The sequence below is a fragment of the Neopelma chrysocephalum genome, unplaced genomic scaffold, assembly GCF_003984885.1.
Source record: "Neopelma chrysocephalum unplaced genomic scaffold, ASM398488v2 Primary Assembly neopelma1_132, whole genome shotgun sequence".
Lineage (NCBI taxonomy): Eukaryota > Metazoa > Chordata > Aves > Passeriformes > Pipridae > Neopelma > Neopelma chrysocephalum.
This window is the reverse complement of record NW_020897794.1, coordinates 1,947,951-1,967,022: the sequence shown is the minus strand read 5'-3', so window position 1 is coordinate 1,967,022 and position 19,072 is coordinate 1,947,951. Positions and strand designations below refer to the sequence as shown.

Here is a 19,072-nt window from a genome sequence, read left to right as displayed (position 1 = left end):
CCCCCGCCCCCGGCGCGGCCCCGCCCCCGTGACCCCGCCGGCCAATCGGCGCGCGCCGCCGCGCCCGGAGCCGCCGAGACCCCGCGAGATTCCCTCACCTCACACAACCCTCGCCCCGGGCGGCCCCGCCCCCGCGCCCTCCTGCCAATCGCGGGGGCCCGCCGGCCAATCGGCGCTGCTCCCGAGCGCAGTCCCGCCCCCGGCACCCGCCGCTCGCCCAATCGCGACCGCCCGTCCGATCCGATGAGCCAATGGAGAGAAACGAGAGCCCGAAAAGGGGTTACTGGGCCAATGGCACCGGGAGGCGGGGCGGCCGCATGACTGACAGCTCCCCTTGCCAGTGGCCGGCGCCGATGGGCGGTGAAGGAGCCGCCGCTCCGCCAATCGCAGAGCGCGGCGCCGGGGGACGGACGCGGAAGTGGCCGGTGCGCCCGCCCACAGGCGGCAGGCGGCCAATGAGCGGCGGGGACCCGCTGACGGGCGGCGGGCGGAGCCAATGGCGGCGCGGGGCGGGGTGAGGTGAGGACGCGGCGCGCGCGGGGCCGCTGTGGGCGCTGAGGGGGCGGCGGGGCGGGGGCCGCGCTGAGGGGGCAGCGCCGGGGTGGGGCCCTCCTTCGGCTCCCTCCCTGCCCGCTCTCCCCCCGCCCGATGCGCGCTGACCCCGCTCCCTGGAGCCCGGGGGCGGCCGGCGGGGGGTGTGGGGGCTGCTGAGGGGGTTTGTTCCGGGACTCGGGGGTCTTTTCTCAAGTCTCTCAGAGCTGCAGAGCGGGGCTGCAGCGGGGCCCGGGGCTGTGGCACAGCTGTGGCACCGGCTCACACCACGGCAAATCCCCCGCTCACGGCGGGTTCCAGCCGTTCCCAGCAGTGTCTTCCCGGCCCCCGCAGCGTGCCCAGGACACGCTCAGGGGGCCCAGTGCGAGGTACGTGTGTGAACCAGCACCAAAACACCCTCTGTGCGTTGTTCTAGTTCACTCACGCCACGAACCCGCCGGCCTGGGGGACGCGGTGCCCTTGTGTGAGGCGTCAGGGTTCCCCACGGCACAGGCTGAGGGAACACCCCACGGTCCCAACACTTTCCCTTTTTCTCATGTGAATATTGATCCTACCTGAGCAACAGTTTTACCTCAGAAAACCCCCTGGTTATCAGAGCCTTGCCCGCGGGGCAGAGTTAAATTACCTGCGGCGGTGATAAGGAGGTTCCCTGGGGTGACTGAAGGCGGGGAGCGGTTCCAGAGGAGGGGAGGGACTGGCGGGGAACCTGGAGCTGGGGAAGGAGCCCTCAGAGCTGGGACGGGCCGGCTGCGCTGCTGGGCTGTGCCAGCACATCCCCGGTGCTGCAGCACCGGCTCCTGCCCTCTCTGTCCATGGAAACCGGACATCAGCGGGCACAGCGTGAATGCCACAGCCTGTTGCAGTTCCCGAAACTCGGGGGCAAAACCTTTGTGAGAAGGGGTTTGGGTCCTTTTTGCCTGCTCTTTGACAGTGTAAACAGGAAAAGCCTTGCAGGACTGAAGATGGGTTTCTTTGTTAAGGCTGTTTCTTCTGCGTTTCTAAATGTTGTTACCTGTATTCCGGTCTGGAATTAGCATGATAGCAGAGGGTTTTTGCCATCATGTCTCTAAAACCAGAGATTTCACTTAAATTAAAAAAAAAAAAATAAAAAGGAAAACCAGGGAAGAGTAGGCTTGGTTTACAGGCATTTTCTAGTATTACCTATCGGAAGAAACAGGATACTTCTTTAGAACTTGTATTTGTAGCTGTCTGGTTGATGTTTTCCTTGGAGTTGATAACAGGCTGGTAATGTGGGTATGGATATGGAGAGACCAAGGGTTCTCCTGGGCTCTGGGGAGGTGTGGGGTGGGGGACTGAAGAAGGAAGCAGGGACCAAAGGCCACAGGGCTGCGTTGGCAGGACTGGAAGGCTTTTAAAACTCTCCCACACCTTTTCATTATGGACCTTTTTCTTTCTCTGCTATTGCAATACCTTTCCAAGTAGTAAAATGGAGCAGAGGCCTAATAATCCTTGTGTGGGAACTTGGATTCTTGGTGTACCTGCAGATCATTGTCTCAGTGCCATTATTCAAGTCCAAATACAGTGTCATCTTAAATCTTTGTTCAGTTAGGTACTTTACTGGGTCAGTAAGTGTCCTAGCAGTACCCTGAGGTGTGGTCAGACACTGCCATGTCCTGGGTTTTCAGCAGGAATAAGAAGAGCAGGGTTGCAGTCCTGGCACTGGCACCTGTTTTCCCGACACTCCAAACCACCCCTTCCAGCTTCCTTCTGGAAACTGTGGGTAAAATCTGGGACCCACGTTATTAATTTGAGTTGGATTAAATGCTACAGCCATATTCCCCATGTTTTCTTTGCCCTGTGGAGCTGAGCCAGCCCCTCAGAGAGGTGAGAGGCAGCATGAGGACTGTGCTATCTCGGGGTCCATATGGAGCTCTGTCAGGTGCCAGCGTTGGAGTGACCCACCCTGATGGGTGTATCTTCCTGCTGAACCCACACTGGGTTCCTAAACACTTTAATTGTTGTCCCTGGCCTCTACCATGCTGTGAAGCTTAAGACTGTCAGTTCAGCTGCTTTTTGGGCTCTTCGTGCTATGAAATTTAAGGAGGAGGAGATCCAGTTGATTCGTAGGGAGGTATGTGTAAGGAAAAAGCTTTTAAAAGGATATTAAGGAAACGCAGAACTTGCTGACAAAGTGCTCACCTGATGGACCATTTGTTTCCTCAGTGCAGGTCTGTTATGTGAACGTGTTCCCTGGGAGTGCTGGGAATCACTCCCGCTCAGAGCAGAGGGAATTAACGGTGTCCTGGTGTAAGTCAGGGCTTCCTCCTCCCCTCCTGCCCCCTGAAGGCTGCTGAGGGGGCTCAGCACTGAGCTGGCTCGTGGAACTTGGAGCAGGAGTGTTCTGGAAGTAGTTCAGTGAGCCTGAGCTGCTTGATGGGCGAGTTGGCAAAATCCAACCATGGTAATTGGAACTGGGCAGGCAGAGACACTGCACGAGGTCCTGCCAAAGCCTGGTTTGAGGGCAGCTCATTTGTCATCCCCAGTGAGGCCTGGAGGTACAGGATTGGTGACTGCTGCTGCTGAAACATGACAGATCAATTCTAATCTCTTGCTGCTGAAGACAGTTATTCATGGGGACATGCATCTGTCTCTTAGCATTGTCCTCACAGTAAGTGCTGTAACCAGTACAAGTCTGCTGTCTGAGAGGGAATGCTGCTATAGTTGGGGTTGTCCATGCTAAACTCAGGTAAAAATTATATAGAAAAGTCAATACTGTGCCTCAGAAACACAGGGCACAGACTTGTTCATTTTCAAAAACCCACGGCGTCAAGTGTAGTCTTTTCTGACTCTTGAGAGATTTGTTTTCCCCTTGGATTTGACACTTGCTTTGCAGGGATATAATCCTTTTGACAGCTCTCTGTGCACGGGGATGGAGGACAGTTCGTAATCAGCCAGTCCTGTTTCTGGTCCTCAGCAGTGTTGTAACCTTAAAATTCTCCACGAAAGATTGTATTATCTTGCACAGTATAAAATGTGATGGTTCAGTTCCAGACATACCTTGTGGGCTTTTTTTCCTTGTCACACACAAACTAGCTGTGAAAACAGAACTTGGAATATTAGAATAAGTCTTTTGATTGTGAGTTGTGCATGAATGTCCTTCAGCATTTAGGCATGTAGGCTCTTTGTGATCCTTTAATGCAGAAAAAGTTACATCAAGTGGAACAAAGCATAATAAAATGCATGGATTTGTCTCTGATCCAAAAAGGGGGTGCTCTGAGCTGCACTATTGATAATTTATCATGTGGGTGTTTGACAAGCCCACACATCCCCTGATATACCGCTCTGCAGATACAGTCCTCAGTGTTCTGTAACACCCTGGAAATATTTAATTCATAAATCCTAATGCTGAAGCCCTTAAGGTGTCATAAGCATGGTGCTGATGGCTGTGAATCTGAGGGAGTTTGGTTAGTCAGATAAATACCATGCTCTAAATAAACCCTGATCCTAATGTGCGGCAGAATAAACATATACACAAAATATCAGGGGATTAAAATTCCTGTTGGAGTATGTTATTCCTTTTCTTTGCAAAGAATAATTTCCCAGAGTTTTTGTCTTTAAAACCTTTTCTCTATGAAACTGGAAAAGGATAAATTACTCCATTAATAAATGCAGTGAGGAGCAGGGGAAAGAATATTTTCATTTAACTTTGGTTATTTATAAAGGTTTCTGTCTTAATACTTGCAAGGATGGCAGTATGTCTTCATCTAGGAAGAGGGCAAGGATCTGCTCATCTTGTGGAATGAGGGATAAATCCCTGCCCTCTCAGGGCAATGTTTTAATAAGATAGAGGGACAAAAATCCAGTAGTCCAACCAGGCAGGTGGCCCAGTGTAGGGTTGTTGGTCAGGCCAAAGGCACGTCGGCCAAGAGAGCCTTTAACCAGCAGTGTGGGAATGTGCCCTGCCTTGGGCAGTGATCAGAGGGTGGAATGGTCCTGCAGCAGGGCAGCACTGCTGGGCCTGGGCTGGGGCAGGGACAGCTGGGGTGAGTGACAGATGGTGTCACCGAAGATCCTGCATCTCTCTGATGCTGAACATCAGACTCTACAGGCACTTATGTTCCTTCCCTGCCCTGCCAGCCCTCCGTGGCTCTGCAGAGCAGTGTTTGTGGTGGGCTGTGGTGGTGACAGCCCTGCCCTGGGTCTATCCAGTGTGCTGCATGGACAGATGTGACAGTCAGGATTAGCTCTGTGCCTTGAGATCGGCCCCAGCACTGTCATCTCCCACACATGAGCTCATGCTCTGCACAGCTTTGGAGCCAGAAGGCTTTTCTTTTGAGAGTCCTGACTGACTACTGAATTCTTTGCTCCCTGCAGCACTTACCCATGAGCTTGGGAGTGCTCAGGTGCTTATGGTTGGTTTGTAATAATTAGTCATTTAAAGGCTTCAGCCGGATTGTTTAGTCCTTTCCGTCTCATTTTCCTCCTTGCTGCTAAACACCAGTTGCAGGAGACAGAGGGGAAGTCTTTATCCCCCTGCTTCTGGAGAAAGTGACAGTTCTGCAGTCCTCTCTGTTCTATATTTCTTTGCACCAGAAATGACCCTGCTGCTCTTTGTCACCAGTGTTTCCTTTTATCCCTCTCCTGGCAGCTGCTCTTGCTTCATTCTGATGTTGGAACAGCAAATGAATTCCCTCTGAAGCAAATGTCATGCCAGTAAAGATGTTGAAGCAGCAAGAAAATCATCTCTCTCTCTGAAGACTAAATTGGAGACCTTTGTGAATGAGATGTTCTTAAAATAGCTCTGCAGTGTGTTATCTTCCCTAGAAGGTGGAGAATTGAAAACACCACCACAAGCCACTTGTCCTTGTGCGAGCAGCATCCCTAAATGATGGCTTTAGGAGTGGGGAGAGGCTACTTCCTTCTCCTCCTCTCCAAAAAGCACTGCATGATTTTAATCTGTGTGGGACAGTACATTTATGTATTTTCCAAGAGTTGCATCACTGTTTGCTGCTTGTTTAAATGTGTCACATGTTGAGTGACCTTGTTCTTCTCCAAGATCCACTGTTTCTGGATAAACCAGTAGCTAAAAGTAATGCCAAGCCACAAGCTGAGTAGAGATGCTCTGAATGACCCTGGCTGAGGATCTGGGCAGCCTCTGTGGAGAGCAGAGATTCCCAGCTGGTGGCATGTGGCACACCCGGGTCCCAGACCCCTCTGTCTGCCAGGAGATCGTGTCCTGGAGTCCCACAGCTTCCCAGTGTTTGTCACAGGCTGTGCAGATGAGCCAATGCTCCATGGGTTACAGGTACATCTTGAGAATTCATCAGTGTTGTTGCTTTGTAGTCCTGTACTTGAAATCAGAAAATAAATCTTGCACATATACACCCTGGAGCAAAAAATGCAGGCTGCACGTGTGACTTACACATGAACTGCTGTTATTTTGTTTATCAAAAGATTATTGTAATGAATGGAATAGAGGAATTGGGCAGTAAAACTAATCATGAAGAGAATCTTCTACAGGTCTGTAAATATCTGAATATCTACTTCTATTTTTCTTGGTGGAAGGGTAATTGATAAGTGCTAGATGCAAAAATGAAAATGCTAATTATAGAACAGGGATTTTTATAGCAAACAGTTTCATAAGTATATTCGTATCACAAGTTTAACTAGGAGAAATGTTAAAATTTTAACATCTTGAGTTTTTCATCTTTTGTGTGAAGGTGAAAATAATTAATTGTAGTGATAGAAACACAAAGTTTTCAGAGTTCTCTCAGTTTTTTTAAGGCTATTAATGTTTTTCCTAGTCCTGCTTTTTGACATGATAATATCCCTTTAAGGGCTTTCTTTACCAGATCAATTCCTTTTCTACTAGGAGAACTAAAGCTTTTCAGCTGTCTGTCCAATTTATCCTTCTGGACTAAATTTCTCATCTCGAGATAACCAGCAGCAACGCTCCCCTCAGGAGATGTGTATCAATTAGTTCTGCATCACCAATTCCTGTGGTATTGGGGGACCAGTGAGTTGTAAGAAAGCTGCTCTGTAAACAGTTATGGCTGTTGGGGTTTTGTCTTTACTTTTTTGGTGAGGATTTTTGTTTGTGGTGAAATACATTTTTTACATGGCAGTTATTGAAATCCTGCAGATTTGCATGGGCATGCAGAACTATGGGCAGCTTTAGCTCCTTTTGGGATATTAATTGTGTATGGATTTCACGTAGTGCCGATTGAGGGGCCACGTTAGACAGAGCTGAGCAAATTGGTTCAGAAAATCCTTGGGGTGGAGGATGTGGTGTGAGAGGTGCAGGGCTCTGAGGGACAGCACTGCCTTGGGGCATCACTCTGGTGGCTGTTGGTGTGTGTCACAGCACTCTCTCAAATGTGTGTCACTTGGAATTCCAGGCATCCTCAAGGCTGCTGCTAACTTTTCCTTTGCCCTATGGTCTTAGTGCTATTCAGTTTGATTCACTGTAAAGGGAAGTGAGAGGTAAATATTCTGTACATGGGAGTCTGGGGTGCCCTAGTGGCAGCCTGGCATTGAGGAGAAGGGGGTGCAGTCTGCAGAGAGAGTGAACAGGAGGTGATGGGAGCAGCATTATGTGCCAGTGTAAGTGATGGAGAGGAGGTGGCTCTTGTTCCAACGTGCTCTAAGCCTCGGTTTTGCAGTGTGATGTTGTGCTGCTCAGCAGATCCTAGAGGATCTGTACAGTATCCAGATCTTCCCATCCATCTCCTGGCAGCCTCTCTGAATTGCTGCTGCTCTGTGGGTGGCCAGTGCTTGGGTCCCTGCTGTTCAGAGCCCCTGGGGTGTCCTCTCTGCAGCACTTGCTGGCCTTCACACAGTGCTGGCCCTGCCTGGGTGCCAGCCCAGGGCTCTGCAGGGCTCCTTTGGGCTGGGCTGGGGCCTGTGTGTGCCAAGAGGCACATCTGGGGAGGGCTGAGCTCTGTGGCTCCAGCAGTGACCCCACTGCCATCCCTGGTGTCACCAGCTCCTCGCATCCCTGGCCAAACTGAAGGTGGGGAGTCACTGTGGCACTGTCCATAACAGGAGTGGCAAATTCAGTCCAGCAGGAAAGCAGGTTACTTCACAGCTGGAATGCAGGCCAGGCTTCACCTAATCCCTCCCTTGGCCACAGAAAGGTGGCTTTAATCTATTTATTCTGCATGTGGTTGTTTTTCCAGCCCTGATGTATCTGCAAATGCCACGGCACTGTTAGTCTGTTACTATCCATTTGCCATTAGCAGATGTGTGGGGACATGAAGCTGTTTTCAGTCACTCAGGTCTAATCCCAGCAGTGCCGTGGGATCTTGGGAATGCTCTGCCTTTGTACAGAAGGAAGGGACATGTAACGTGTCATTTTTAAGAACCTGCAACCTGCAGTTTTAGGGCTTTTTAGACAGCTGATTTTCCTTTTGCTGATGTTTTCGACAAAACTAATTTGATGGGGTTATTAGAGGAGGAAAATTAAAAGGACAAAATCATCCAGGAAGCTCATTAAAATGGAAACCTGGAAGAACTGGGTAATTGGGCATTGATTCTGTCCTCTCCCCTCACTTTGTGAGCAGTATTGTATTAAAAGCAATGTGTCTGCAGGATGATGCTTCAACATCTGTTACTGCTGAAACAAAATTATTTGCTTGTTTTTTCCTCTTTCCATTCTTCCAGCATCTGCATGTGCAGATCTGTCCTGTATATTAATCACATCTAACACTGCTCCTTTCCAGGGAAAAGGCATCAAAGGGAATGGGATCCTGCCTTTGGTTGGGAGGGGAATGTTTTGGTGGGGGATCCTGCATTGCCATTCCCTTGTATCAGATATTGGGTGACTGGCTGTGAAATGAGTCGTGGGAGCCAGTCAGGGCTCGGGGGGCTCATGAAGCCCATGCACAGGTTTGGTGCTCTCAGGTGTGTTTGTAGGGAACAAAGATGTTCCCAGGCTGTGGCCTGTCTGTCTTCTGAAATATTTGTGTCACAGTATGTGATTAAAATTGTGTAAATAGATAATTTTCCTTATTTTCTGTTCTCTGAATATTTGCAGGCAAATCACAATTTTTAAAAGTGTTTCCCGTTGAAGATGCTCAATAATTGTGCTGGGATTTAATTTTATTTTTTTTTACTGTATAGGTTGATCCAGCAAATTGATTCTAAATATAGTTTGCTGAATGTTTGCTATTTCAATCACTCTGGCTGTGATTATTGTGATAGGAAGCAATCTACTTGCTTTGGATTAAGTTTTGGGTGTTTGCTAAAATAGATATGGTTGTATGTACCAATCTTAAGATTCAGTTTTTTAGGAGCGTGACTTGTTTCCTTCTCTTCAGTATTTGTGCTATAAAAAAACAGTTGCATAAAGGTTCATAGCAAGAAAATAGAAAAAGCTGGGCATTAGATTTGAAATAATATTTGGAAATATTTTCTGATCTCCTATTATTATGATGTTAATTGTATCTTCCAGTCTTAAAAGTAAGGATGGGAAATTTAAGCACATGCTTAAATCCATTCCTATCCAGCAAAATGCTTGAGCTTAATTTTAAGCACATGAATAAGTTATATTAGTTAAATAACTCATAACTACTTGCTTAAATCCAGACAGTGTTAGACTGACTAAATATTAGAATTGCAAGGTAAATACTGCAGTAAATAAGATAAATATGGGTGTTGGCTTTACCGTGAACTTGTCAGTGGTTTTGACTTTTACAACCATTTTTATGACACACGGTTGAAATCAGAAAAAGAATGGAAATTTCAACTAATTTTTTAATATGCTGAAATGTATTAAGTTACACAAAAGAATCCATATTATAGTAATCCTGCACATATACAGGCAAAGAGTACCCAGCGTGCATGGCAGATGGTTTCAAAGGAAATCCTCGAGAGCTAGGATTAAAAAGCAATTTTCAGCAAGTTTAAAATGGGTCTCCATATTTGGGTCACAGATATTAACTCTTTCACTGCAAACAAATGAGGGAGAAGTCTGGCCGGGTTATTATGGAAATGTTTCTCCCAGTAAAAGCTGACCAGGTCGTGCTGGGGAAGAAAGGTGTGAGAAGGTCAGTTGATTCTGCCCCTGAGCCTGTTCTCACATCAGTGGGAAGCAGAGTTGTGGCATTCAGAGACAAGGGGATGTTGCAATTCATGGAATTCATCATTCCACAAACAAACACTGGCAACCCTCTGAAAAATAATGAGTGTGTGGCTTTGATCTTCTCTGCCCACTGAAGCACATTTCCATAAAGACAAACTGATCAGTAAGTTTTGGCATGTTAGGAACAGCAGATTTATACCTGTTTACCTTTAGTAAATTATAATCAATCCCTTTATTAAAATTTTACATATAGCATTTTTATATTCCTTTTGGATATGGCAAGCACGTATGATAAAAGATAAATATGAAGTTGCACAGCAATAGTGTTGTTCCATCGTAGACAGGAAGGGCTCCAAATTTGGCTTGGAAGTCCATCTGCACGTGGTAAGCAAGCCTGGGGTTTCTCAAATGTGTTTTAGGGGCACACTAGAAATTTATTGTTTGTTTTTAAAGGTTATATTCTTAAATAAACCATAGCATGCAGACATTGTTCCAGGCTGCAGCTGTTGGGTGGTGGTGTACAAACATCCAGAGATCTTGTCACCAGGCTGATGCACAGAAGGGATTGAGTGCAGGTCAGCTTTGTACTGTGGGATCAAGAGAAGGCCCTGGGCTTTGAGTAGATAAAAATAGCACAGCAAGTTGGGGATTATTGGCTTTAACTAACTTATACCAGCTAGTAACCGTGTTAGGAGTGTAATTCACATTTACATCAGTGCTCTTTATACACTTTGACAGTGCAAAGGAACCTCAAGTTCGACATGAACTAATTTTTCTTTAAAAGACTCTTCTACTTCCAAAGTAGAAATTCAAGTTAGACCTTAAGCAGTGTTTATCACTGAACAATGAAGTAGAGCAACCATTTTATGGTATTCCCAAAGCTCAGCTGGGCATATTTGGAGTAGACTTGGAAAGCTTTCCAAGCCAAGGTGCCTGATGCTCTGCTAAGTGAATTATGAAAGTAACTGCTGGTTTGAATATCAGCCTAAGGAGAAGTTAATTGCATTGCTCTTTGGGTATTACATTGGCTAAAAGTTAACAGTGAAGGACAGGGCACTTCTGAAAGGGCACCTGAGTGTGCTGGTGGGAGAGCTAAATGTGGATCTGCTAAATGTTAATTAACAATGCTGAATAAGAGGTGTTTTCTGCAGGACTGAGCCAAGGCAGTTACTACACATCCTATCTGCTCTCAGAAAAGAGAATTTAGACAATGGATGAAAATAAAGCAGCTTTTGGTGTTCAGTTCTTGTACCAGAGCTAGAAAGCATCAGTAGACTCAGGATGAGCTTTTAAAGCTGCGTCTGTTCTTCTGGGTCTTTGTTTCACATGGCCTGTTACAGGAAATCTGCCTGTGTGCATCTTGATGTGGCCTTCAGAGGGCAAATAAAAGTGCTGAAATTAGATACCAAAACTTGAACATCCCAGGCTGTTGTCAACCATCACGTGTCACCAAGTTATGATACTATTAATACCTGGAGAAGAAAGTGTCACCCATGACAACAGTTACCTTTGATCCACGTGTTTGTAAATGGAGTTTGGAGTTTTTGCCTTGGATTTTTCAAAGACTTGCATCTTTCAAAGGGAGGCAGAACAGATCAGTTTGGAGTCTCTGTCATTGTTATCTTCCAGGATTTTGTTTCAAGTAGTTTTTCAAAGTCTGTGCAAGACGATTTGAGATAAAAACCTGATCCAGATGTCTTTGGATAGTCAGAGCAATCCCTTCTCTTGACTACAACAAACTTAGGAGAGGTTCTAAATAAACACATCAGTGTTGACTTTAGAGAATGGTTGATTTCCTTTGCTCCCTGAGCAGTCAGTGCTCGATAAAGAGGAGCTCCTTCTGTGCACTCAGTTGTCTTCTGGTTCTGAAGCAGTTTTTTGTCTGGGCCAAACCCAATGGAAGGGGGAGTAAACTCGTGCAGATCACTGAAAGGTCAGACAGGTGGGAAACAGAAGCCTGAATTCTCCTATTTTGGGCCAAATGAGAGTCCTCCAGAAACCACACCTGGGTGCAACTCTGAAACCATGTGGGCATGCAGTTAAAATGTGTTCAAAAGAATACTGGAAAGTAATTGCTATGTCATTGTACAGAGTTCTGAGTGCTAGAAACTATAACTACCTTCCTAAATGAGGGAAATGCTTTACCTCCAGCAACTCTTATCAGGAAATATTGAAGGTTCAGTGGCAGTGCTTTGGAATTTCTCTCTACTTTAATCTTTTTGTAGTGTATCATTATTAAAGTTTCTCTGAGTAGATGACTGAAAGCAATAACCTGTTGGTGTCGAGGCAGTGCACTGATGTCTGAGGTAACTGGTCAGACAAAAGTGAAAGCTTCCATGGGGATAAAATGGGCTTTGGATGGGCTTCTTGGCACTTCTGTATTGATGGCACTTTAAGTAGTGATTTGAGGAGAAGCAGATAATGAAAATTGATTCTTCTCTGCAGGTCTCTCGCTTACTTTTGGACTTGGACAGACCTAATCTGTGAAGATAATTAAAGTTCCTTTGCTCTGGATGCTGTAAGTGATTTTTTTGTTTGCTTTATGGAAATCATTAGGAGCCTATTTGCCTCACACGGGGAAAAAGGTGAAAATGCCAAATCATAAAGAAATGGTAGAAATAAGTTGGTGGAAAATTGATATATATGACCATACATGTTTGCAGGAAATATTTCTGATCAGCCTTTTGTATTCAGGACCACCCTGTCTGCAGTCCAACCATGCTGGTGAATCCAGTAGCAGAACCCAAATTGCAAATGGCCAGTAAAGATACCAGAGGAAACAATATTTTCATACTTCTGTCAGGACTACAACTAGACCAGGAATCTTGGCATGGTGGAGGGAATCTCTGTTGCTGTGTGTATTGTGTCTGGTTGAGAATAAACACCTCAGGTATCAGCATTGACCAAAGTATCACGTGGAGAGGTCAGAGGGGGGAAAAACTTGTGACTGAAGAATGTTGCCATTGGCAGTGACACAGGGCAGTGGCCCTGGCTCTTAGTTAGGGCAGTTGTTTGAGTTCTGGGTGCCCTGATAGCATAAAAGGAGGTTTGAAATCCCTTTTACTGTTCAACAGACTCTCCCAGGAAAGACCTGCCAGCCTGAAAGTCTGTCCCTGCAGCACCATGGCCTCTGGAGCATCTGGGATAATGCTCCCCTGGAACAGGGAATCTGGCACTGCAGGGAGACAGGGTGGGTAGGAGGCTGGAAACAGAATGCCATGGCTTTGATCTTGTGGCAGCATCCCTTGAGGGTCCTTAGGACACTGCTGGTTAATAGTTACAGGTGTTAATGGGACGTTTCTTATTTCTACAAGACTGCCTTTAAAACAGCCGATATTCTTCCATCAGTGAAAACATGCAAAGAGCTCTTCATATCCCCATTTTCCCCCCAAAGCTGTGGGAACAATTTTCTGGCTTGTAGAACAAAGAAGTTGAACAGATGACACAGCCAACATCTGCACCTGGCTCACTGAGGAAGCGAACGTTTGGCACAGGAGCTGAACTCCCTTCTGCCAAAGAGCCCTGTCGGTGCAGTTGTTCAGGGATAAGGGTGGGATAATGTCTTTTCCTTTTTGACTCACTAAAGCTATTTTATTGATCTGTCAAAGTCAAAAATTTGTCGGGAAGGAAAATGTCTTTACTTTTAAATATCAGAGGTTAATTAATGGTTAGTCAAACCTTTTCTAACCAACCCCTTTAAGATTATGATGGTGTATCACTTCAGTTCCAATGGCAGACACATCCCATATGGGTTGCCATTTTGATGGCTTTGAATGGTAATCTGACCCATAAAAGCTGAAGCATAATATGCAAACTGATTTTTTTCTGGCCTGCCCTGTTCTTGGTGCCATCTGTGTTGGGATGGAAACGAGCCTGCTCAGAACGTGGGCTGCCGGTTTGAGCTGCTCACAGATGGGGGTTGAGGAATAGCCTCGTGTGCACAAGGGAAGAGGGAAGATGCTCCTGAGAGCAGGAAGTTTCACTTGAAACCATATTGTGTCTGCTAAATCCTGTGGCCTATGGAACATCCACCAGACCTTTAACTGAATTCTTCACACGGATTAAATAAACTAAACTTGCATTCTAAAAGTCAAGGAAAAACCCTTCAACTTCCAAACATTGCTGTTCCTCCACCACTGCCTGCTCCTGCTGCCATGCCTAATGGAATAGAGTGCAGGAAGCTGGCAGCACCAGGTCTGTCAGGTGTTTGCAGTGCATCTGCTCAGCAAAACCAGGCATAGGCAATTATTCCATGAGTTTTGGAGCTATGTGGAGTTTTAATCTGTTGTGTGAATCCTGTTGAGGTCACAGCATTCAGGCTGCCATTTCTGGATTCCTGTCTCTGACAATTAACCAAAATCTGCCTTGTAGGTGGAGGTGAGTACCTGTCCTCTGCTGCTGCATCTCAGATCAAAAGTTCAGGTGCTTAAACACCTAATTCTCACTGTGGTCAATGAGAACTTAATTCTCTTCTCATTTTGAGAGAGCCTGTGCTCTGAAGTTAGGGGTAGACTGACCTTGTCTTACGTGTAACCACAAGAGTCCTGGTACTATTTATAATCCCAAGACACGCATTAAATAATTTTCCCTGGTTAGGAATATGGTCTGCAGAACTCTGATTTATTTTTTTACTCTCTTTAAATCGATTACATTGTTTGAGAGACCATTTGCTTCGGCAGAAAAGAAGCCCATAGAAGGCAACGCTCATCGATGACTTTCATGGTCATGACACACTCGAACATCCCTCTCAAGACATCTTTAAGCCTTTTATTTCTAGGCTAAATAAACACCAATTTCAGCAATGTCTCATCTACTCCCTTTAATTACTGCTGCTGAGAGAAAGTTTCTGCCAATGCAAATGTGCTATTTTGTCATGTCACATCAAATTGCATCAGCCTTATATTTAGGAACAAAAAGAGGGGGAGGCTGAGACAGGATGTGGCTACAAATGGAACCAAAGGGTTTTCTTAAATATAGGCTGAAAATAGACAATCGAGGCAGCGATGCTTTTTCAAGCAGAAATCCATGAAAGGGAAAATCAAGGCTGTGATGGCAGAATGGCAAAGGAGGGCCGGGCTGTGGGCACAGGGAGTTCTGGGGGAGGAGGGGGTGGTGGAAGGGAGAGGCTGATGAACTTCTCATTTACACAGACCCCCTTGCCCTGTCAGATCTCTGTGCAGTGATTTGGGATGTGTCAGCCCACACCTTGTTCCCCTGTGCAGGCTGAAGTACCTGGGGCTGTTCTTCCCTCTGCCTTGTGGCAGGGCCTGCCCGTTCCCTGAGCCTGGCTGCCCTTGGCTCCCCTGCCAGCAGTAACTCAGCTCACTAAACCAAAGAGATTGGGGTAAGTAGGCATAGAGAAAATTTGAGGAGCTGTCCAAACAAATGTAGGAGACTTCAAACAATCCCTTGCACTACTTTAAAATGTAGTGTCTCTTCAGAAATAATATTTTTTAAAAATTGTTCTTCAGAAAGTGTTAGCAGCTTCCCCATGGAAAGCACTTTTTACCCTCTTGGAACTGGCCACAAAATGATCTGTTGAAATCAAATGCATAAATTATGCATGTAATGGAGCTTGCTTTGAACTGATGAGTCTGATCAGAGCCTGGTGGCAATTAAACTGAGTTCTGAAAGATCAGCTGTGTTTGAGAACCAGCAGAACTTGGTGTGGATGTGATCTGGGGGCGTGCAAGCAGCACCTATTTAGCAAATTGGAAAAATACTATTCATTTCTTACAGCTAAGCACTTGGAATTTCTCCTCAGAAGCAATTGGTGATGTTAGAGGTAATATTTTTGTTCTTGTCATCAGGGACAATAAAAGTGCAGTAGAGGCTCAGAAGCTCATGTATTTAGAGCACTGACAGACGTAAGCCAAGCAGCATTTCAGACAGAAGCCAGAGAGCAGGGGCACCCAGGTCTCCATGGTTGGGTGTCATGGTCCTTCAGGACTGTAAAACACTGAATTTAGTGATGCTGTCAGTTGTTGAATTCTTTACAACAGGCAATGAACACCCGTGGTGCTGAATCCCTGCACTCAGTGCAGCTGGATGGAAACAGGGACAGGTCCCCCCAGGCTTTACAGCCCCCCCTGCAGCGTGTGGGGTCTGTGCTGGGGCTGCAGGGGTTCAGGGACAGGGAGCACAGACAGCCTGGGCTCTGCTCTGCTGCAGGGTTTGGGGCTCTGCCTGCTCTGGGGCTGTGACAGGCTGTGCTCCCTCCAGGGTGGAGAGAGGAGGGCACAGTCCTGTAGGTTCTTCAAGCATTAATAGATATTAGTAGAATTCCTTCTATTTCATTGTTGTTTAACTTCCCAAGACTTAAGAGAACCACATCTGATTTATGCCTCCAACTACTTTTTTCTTTTCATATATAAGCATTAAAAAAGCCTCGGTAAAATGTGTGTATTTTCATAGCAGGAAAGCATTTCTGTTATACTTTTCCAAAGCAAATCACAGAAATATTAAATGGGGAAGGAGAAAGATAATTGTTTGGTTTTTATAGTTGGGGTTTGTTTGTTTTGAACTGAATAAGTCTGAAAATACTGGATAAAAACTGCAGATCAAATGAAAAGACTCCATAAGCATCCTCCAGATTGTTCCTCAAAAAACCACTCAACTGACAACAGTACAACAGGAAAATGTTCTTAATTAACGTCTTCAGTTAAAAGAAATGCATTGTGGATCTCTTAAATATATTATTAAATCTGCATTGTTTAGATAATAGGATGGGGACAGACACTAGTGCTGAGTGCTGTGTCAAATTCGTCAGGGCCTGCTCTAATTCTAGTGCACTTGCTGGATTTCACAGTTATTTGTCTGGGTGCTGGGGTAATTTGGAGGGTTGAGTGGAGCCAGATGACTGTAATGAACTCATTTTGTGTCTTTGACTCATTCTGGAAAAAAAAAAGATGCTATTTATGGGGTATTTTGTATTGTTAAGACTTCTGTTCCTCCTGTCTCTCAAACTTTCTCTGGGCTGCTGCCTTTGCACCATCACCAGTAATTACATCAAATTAATTCAGCATAATTGAGTTAATTATTAGCACTGGGGGTTATCAACATGACTTCAATTGAACCAAAGCTTTTATCCCACTTTTCCTGAGGTTTCACCAAATGTAAACAAATCTGAATCATGGGTGAAACTTAAGGCAGCTCCCTTTCCATCAAGTGTTTTTGCCTCACTCGTTCTCTCAGATGGGTGTTCATAAACGAGCTGCAAAGGGAAAAGAATACCCTGGCATTCTGTGTCAATGTCCAATGCTTTAGAAACAAAGGAAATACTTTAATCATCCCGGAGCCATTCGGTCAGAGCCAGAAATGTAGAATAATCATGAATAAAAATTCATATACAGAGAGGATGTTGAACCTCATTTAGCTGATGTACATCAGAAAGAATTAAGACATAGGTTCCAAGGATTCAGAGGGTGGTTTTCTGAACAGGGGTGCAATTGTGAATCACTGTAAGACACAGTCAACGGCACGATTCCTGGTGTGAGGGGGTAGTTTGAGAACCGGAAGGTTCCTGTTCCCAGCTCTGCTGCTCTGTCACTTTGCACAAGCTGTGTAATTTTCTGGAGCACAGTTTCTTTTCTCAGATATTTTTTCTCTTGGAAACCCAAAGCCCTGGGTTGTCTCTTTCTGCTTGTGCTGCGCTTTTCTTTTTTTGATCTCTTACAGCAAGAGTTCTGAGCTGGACACTGGGATCAAGAGGGAATATGGTTTGAACTTAACTCTACAGACAACCAAAGAAACTTTTTCCCCCTTAACTTCGTCTCAGCTGGAGCTATACATTAGTTTAGGTGCTCAGTAGAGTTGGTGTTTTTGGGCAAACTTGAGCTATGGCTTTAAGAGCTCAGAGCTGTCCCTGAGCCATGGCGGGTCTGCCCCGATGAGCTGTTGGGATGGAAACAATCCCTGCTTAGGGAGCTGGGCCAGTTCCAATCCCCCTAAGAGGCTAAAGGCTCCCAGACTTACATGTTCTGTAATACTGCTGCTTGGAAACTTGCTCCCAGGAACAGAATGGATCTTGCTGAAGATGTGGTGGGTCAGATTCATCCCTGGTTTAATGCTGTAAACCACAGACAGGGTTTCTGCCAGGGAAGGGCTTGGGTCAGATTATTGTTATGATTGAGACTGAAGGATTGGGAGGTGGTACATTTTAGCAGGTGTGGATTTGGAATAATGAGACAGCAAGTTGTTCCTGATGCTGCTGTGAAGGATAATGGGAATTGGAAGGGACAATTCCAGGACAGATACCCTGTGGATACGAGAGCATGGCACGAGCCCCATCGTCACTAGTCCAGGGATTGTGTGCACAGTTAGGGCTGGAAGGGATGTGCTGGGGGAGCAGTAAAAGGAGAGGTCACACTGGACTGGGTTTATTCCCTTGTAGGCTGGGTGTGATGCTTGCACTAAAGGAAGGTTCAAAGGTGTATGTTGGGCATTTTTGGTTCAAAAAACCAATATTTTTTATTAAACTTTAGTCAGTAGTGTGGGTCACAGTGACTTCTTTCGCTGTTTTAAATTCTGGCTCTCCACCTTCACATGACTTTGTATTTTCCTAAGCAGAGCCCTTTTCTGTACTGCTTTCTGACAGCTGCTTGTTTTACCCTCTCTTCTTTTTTTTAAAAACAAAAAGATAAAGTTGGATCACGTGAGCAGAATGAGCCCCTCTTAAAGCATAAAGATAACATAAACTTTAACCAGCTTCAGTCCTTCTGGGCCAAGTGAGGAACCACGACAAAACCTTCTGTCAGACTCACTCCCCTTCCCGTGCTTGTCTGGCTCAGAGTCAGTGTGTCCATGAGTCAGACAGCGGGTTTGTGCCCTTCAGAGGCACTTCCATGCCTTGTGCTGCCAACTGGGTATCTGTCCTTCAAAAAAAGTTGTGGTAGCTTGTTTTGTGCCCAGCTGGAAGTTTTAGAAGGTGATATAAGCCCAGCCAGAAAGTTGTTGCAAACAGTGGCATAAAGTAGGAGGGAGAACAATGGTGGCTAAAGTGGAACTAAGCACTGGAACATTGCAAAATACAGTATTTACAAGAAAGGAATGAAGGCAGTTTTGGTTTAAAGTTGCACTAAGTTATAACTCAGTTCCTATTCAGGCATGATCCCAAAGGTAAATACTTACAGATCAGACCACTGAGAGCAAAATTCCTGTTGACAGCAGTTGAACTGAGCAATTCACAGCTGAGAAGATAAAGTTCTTTTGAAACTGTGCCTTTCAGAATTTTCTTTAATCCAGAAGTCATTGTCAGGAGAAAAAAGTAGAAAAGTTTGGATTGCACCTAAAGGAGGGAGATTTCTGTCCTCCCACTAGTGAGCCTGCTCCAAAGAATATTACTCTAATTAGTCTGAACATGCCTATTAATTATCCAGACCAGGGTAATCTGGCCTCAGTGTGGGCAGTGTGTCTCCTCACTGGTGTTGGGTTGCAGGAGCCTGTGTTTTACGTGCAGTTTGATGTATTGCATGTCTG

The 19,072-nt window shown here is 45.7% G+C and overlaps 2 protein-coding genes across 9 annotated transcripts in view; one reads left to right on the top strand and one right to left on the bottom strand.

Moving 5' to 3' along the window:
* NLK (nemo like kinase) overlaps positions 1-197 on the bottom strand; it is a 41,157-nt gene extending 40,960 nt beyond the window's left edge. Inside the window, exon 1 of the mRNA XM_027698742.1 lies at positions 99-197. The gene's annotated coding sequence lies outside the window, so the exon portion shown is untranslated. The remainder of the gene's footprint in view (positions 1-98) is intronic.
* A 292-nt stretch (positions 198-489) lies between these two features.
* LYRM9 (LYR motif containing 9) overlaps positions 490-19,072 on the top strand; it is a 41,816-nt gene continuing 23,233 nt past the window's right edge. For 3 of the 8 annotated variants that reach the window (XR_003536748.1, XR_003536747.1, XM_027698747.1), the window contains exons 1-2: positions 648-920; positions 12,041-12,113. Coding sequence is in view for 2 of the 8 variants with exons in the window: in XM_027698747.1 (XP_027554548.1) it covers positions 12,109-12,113 (5 nt within the window). In the remaining 6 variants the exon portion in view is untranslated. Of the gene's footprint in view, positions 520-647; positions 921-12,040; positions 12,114-12,669; positions 12,786-14,817; positions 14,940-19,072 lie in introns of those variants that run through there. The other 5 variants (XR_003536751.1, XR_003536752.1, XR_003536750.1 and 2 more) reach the window with 5 other exon arrangements.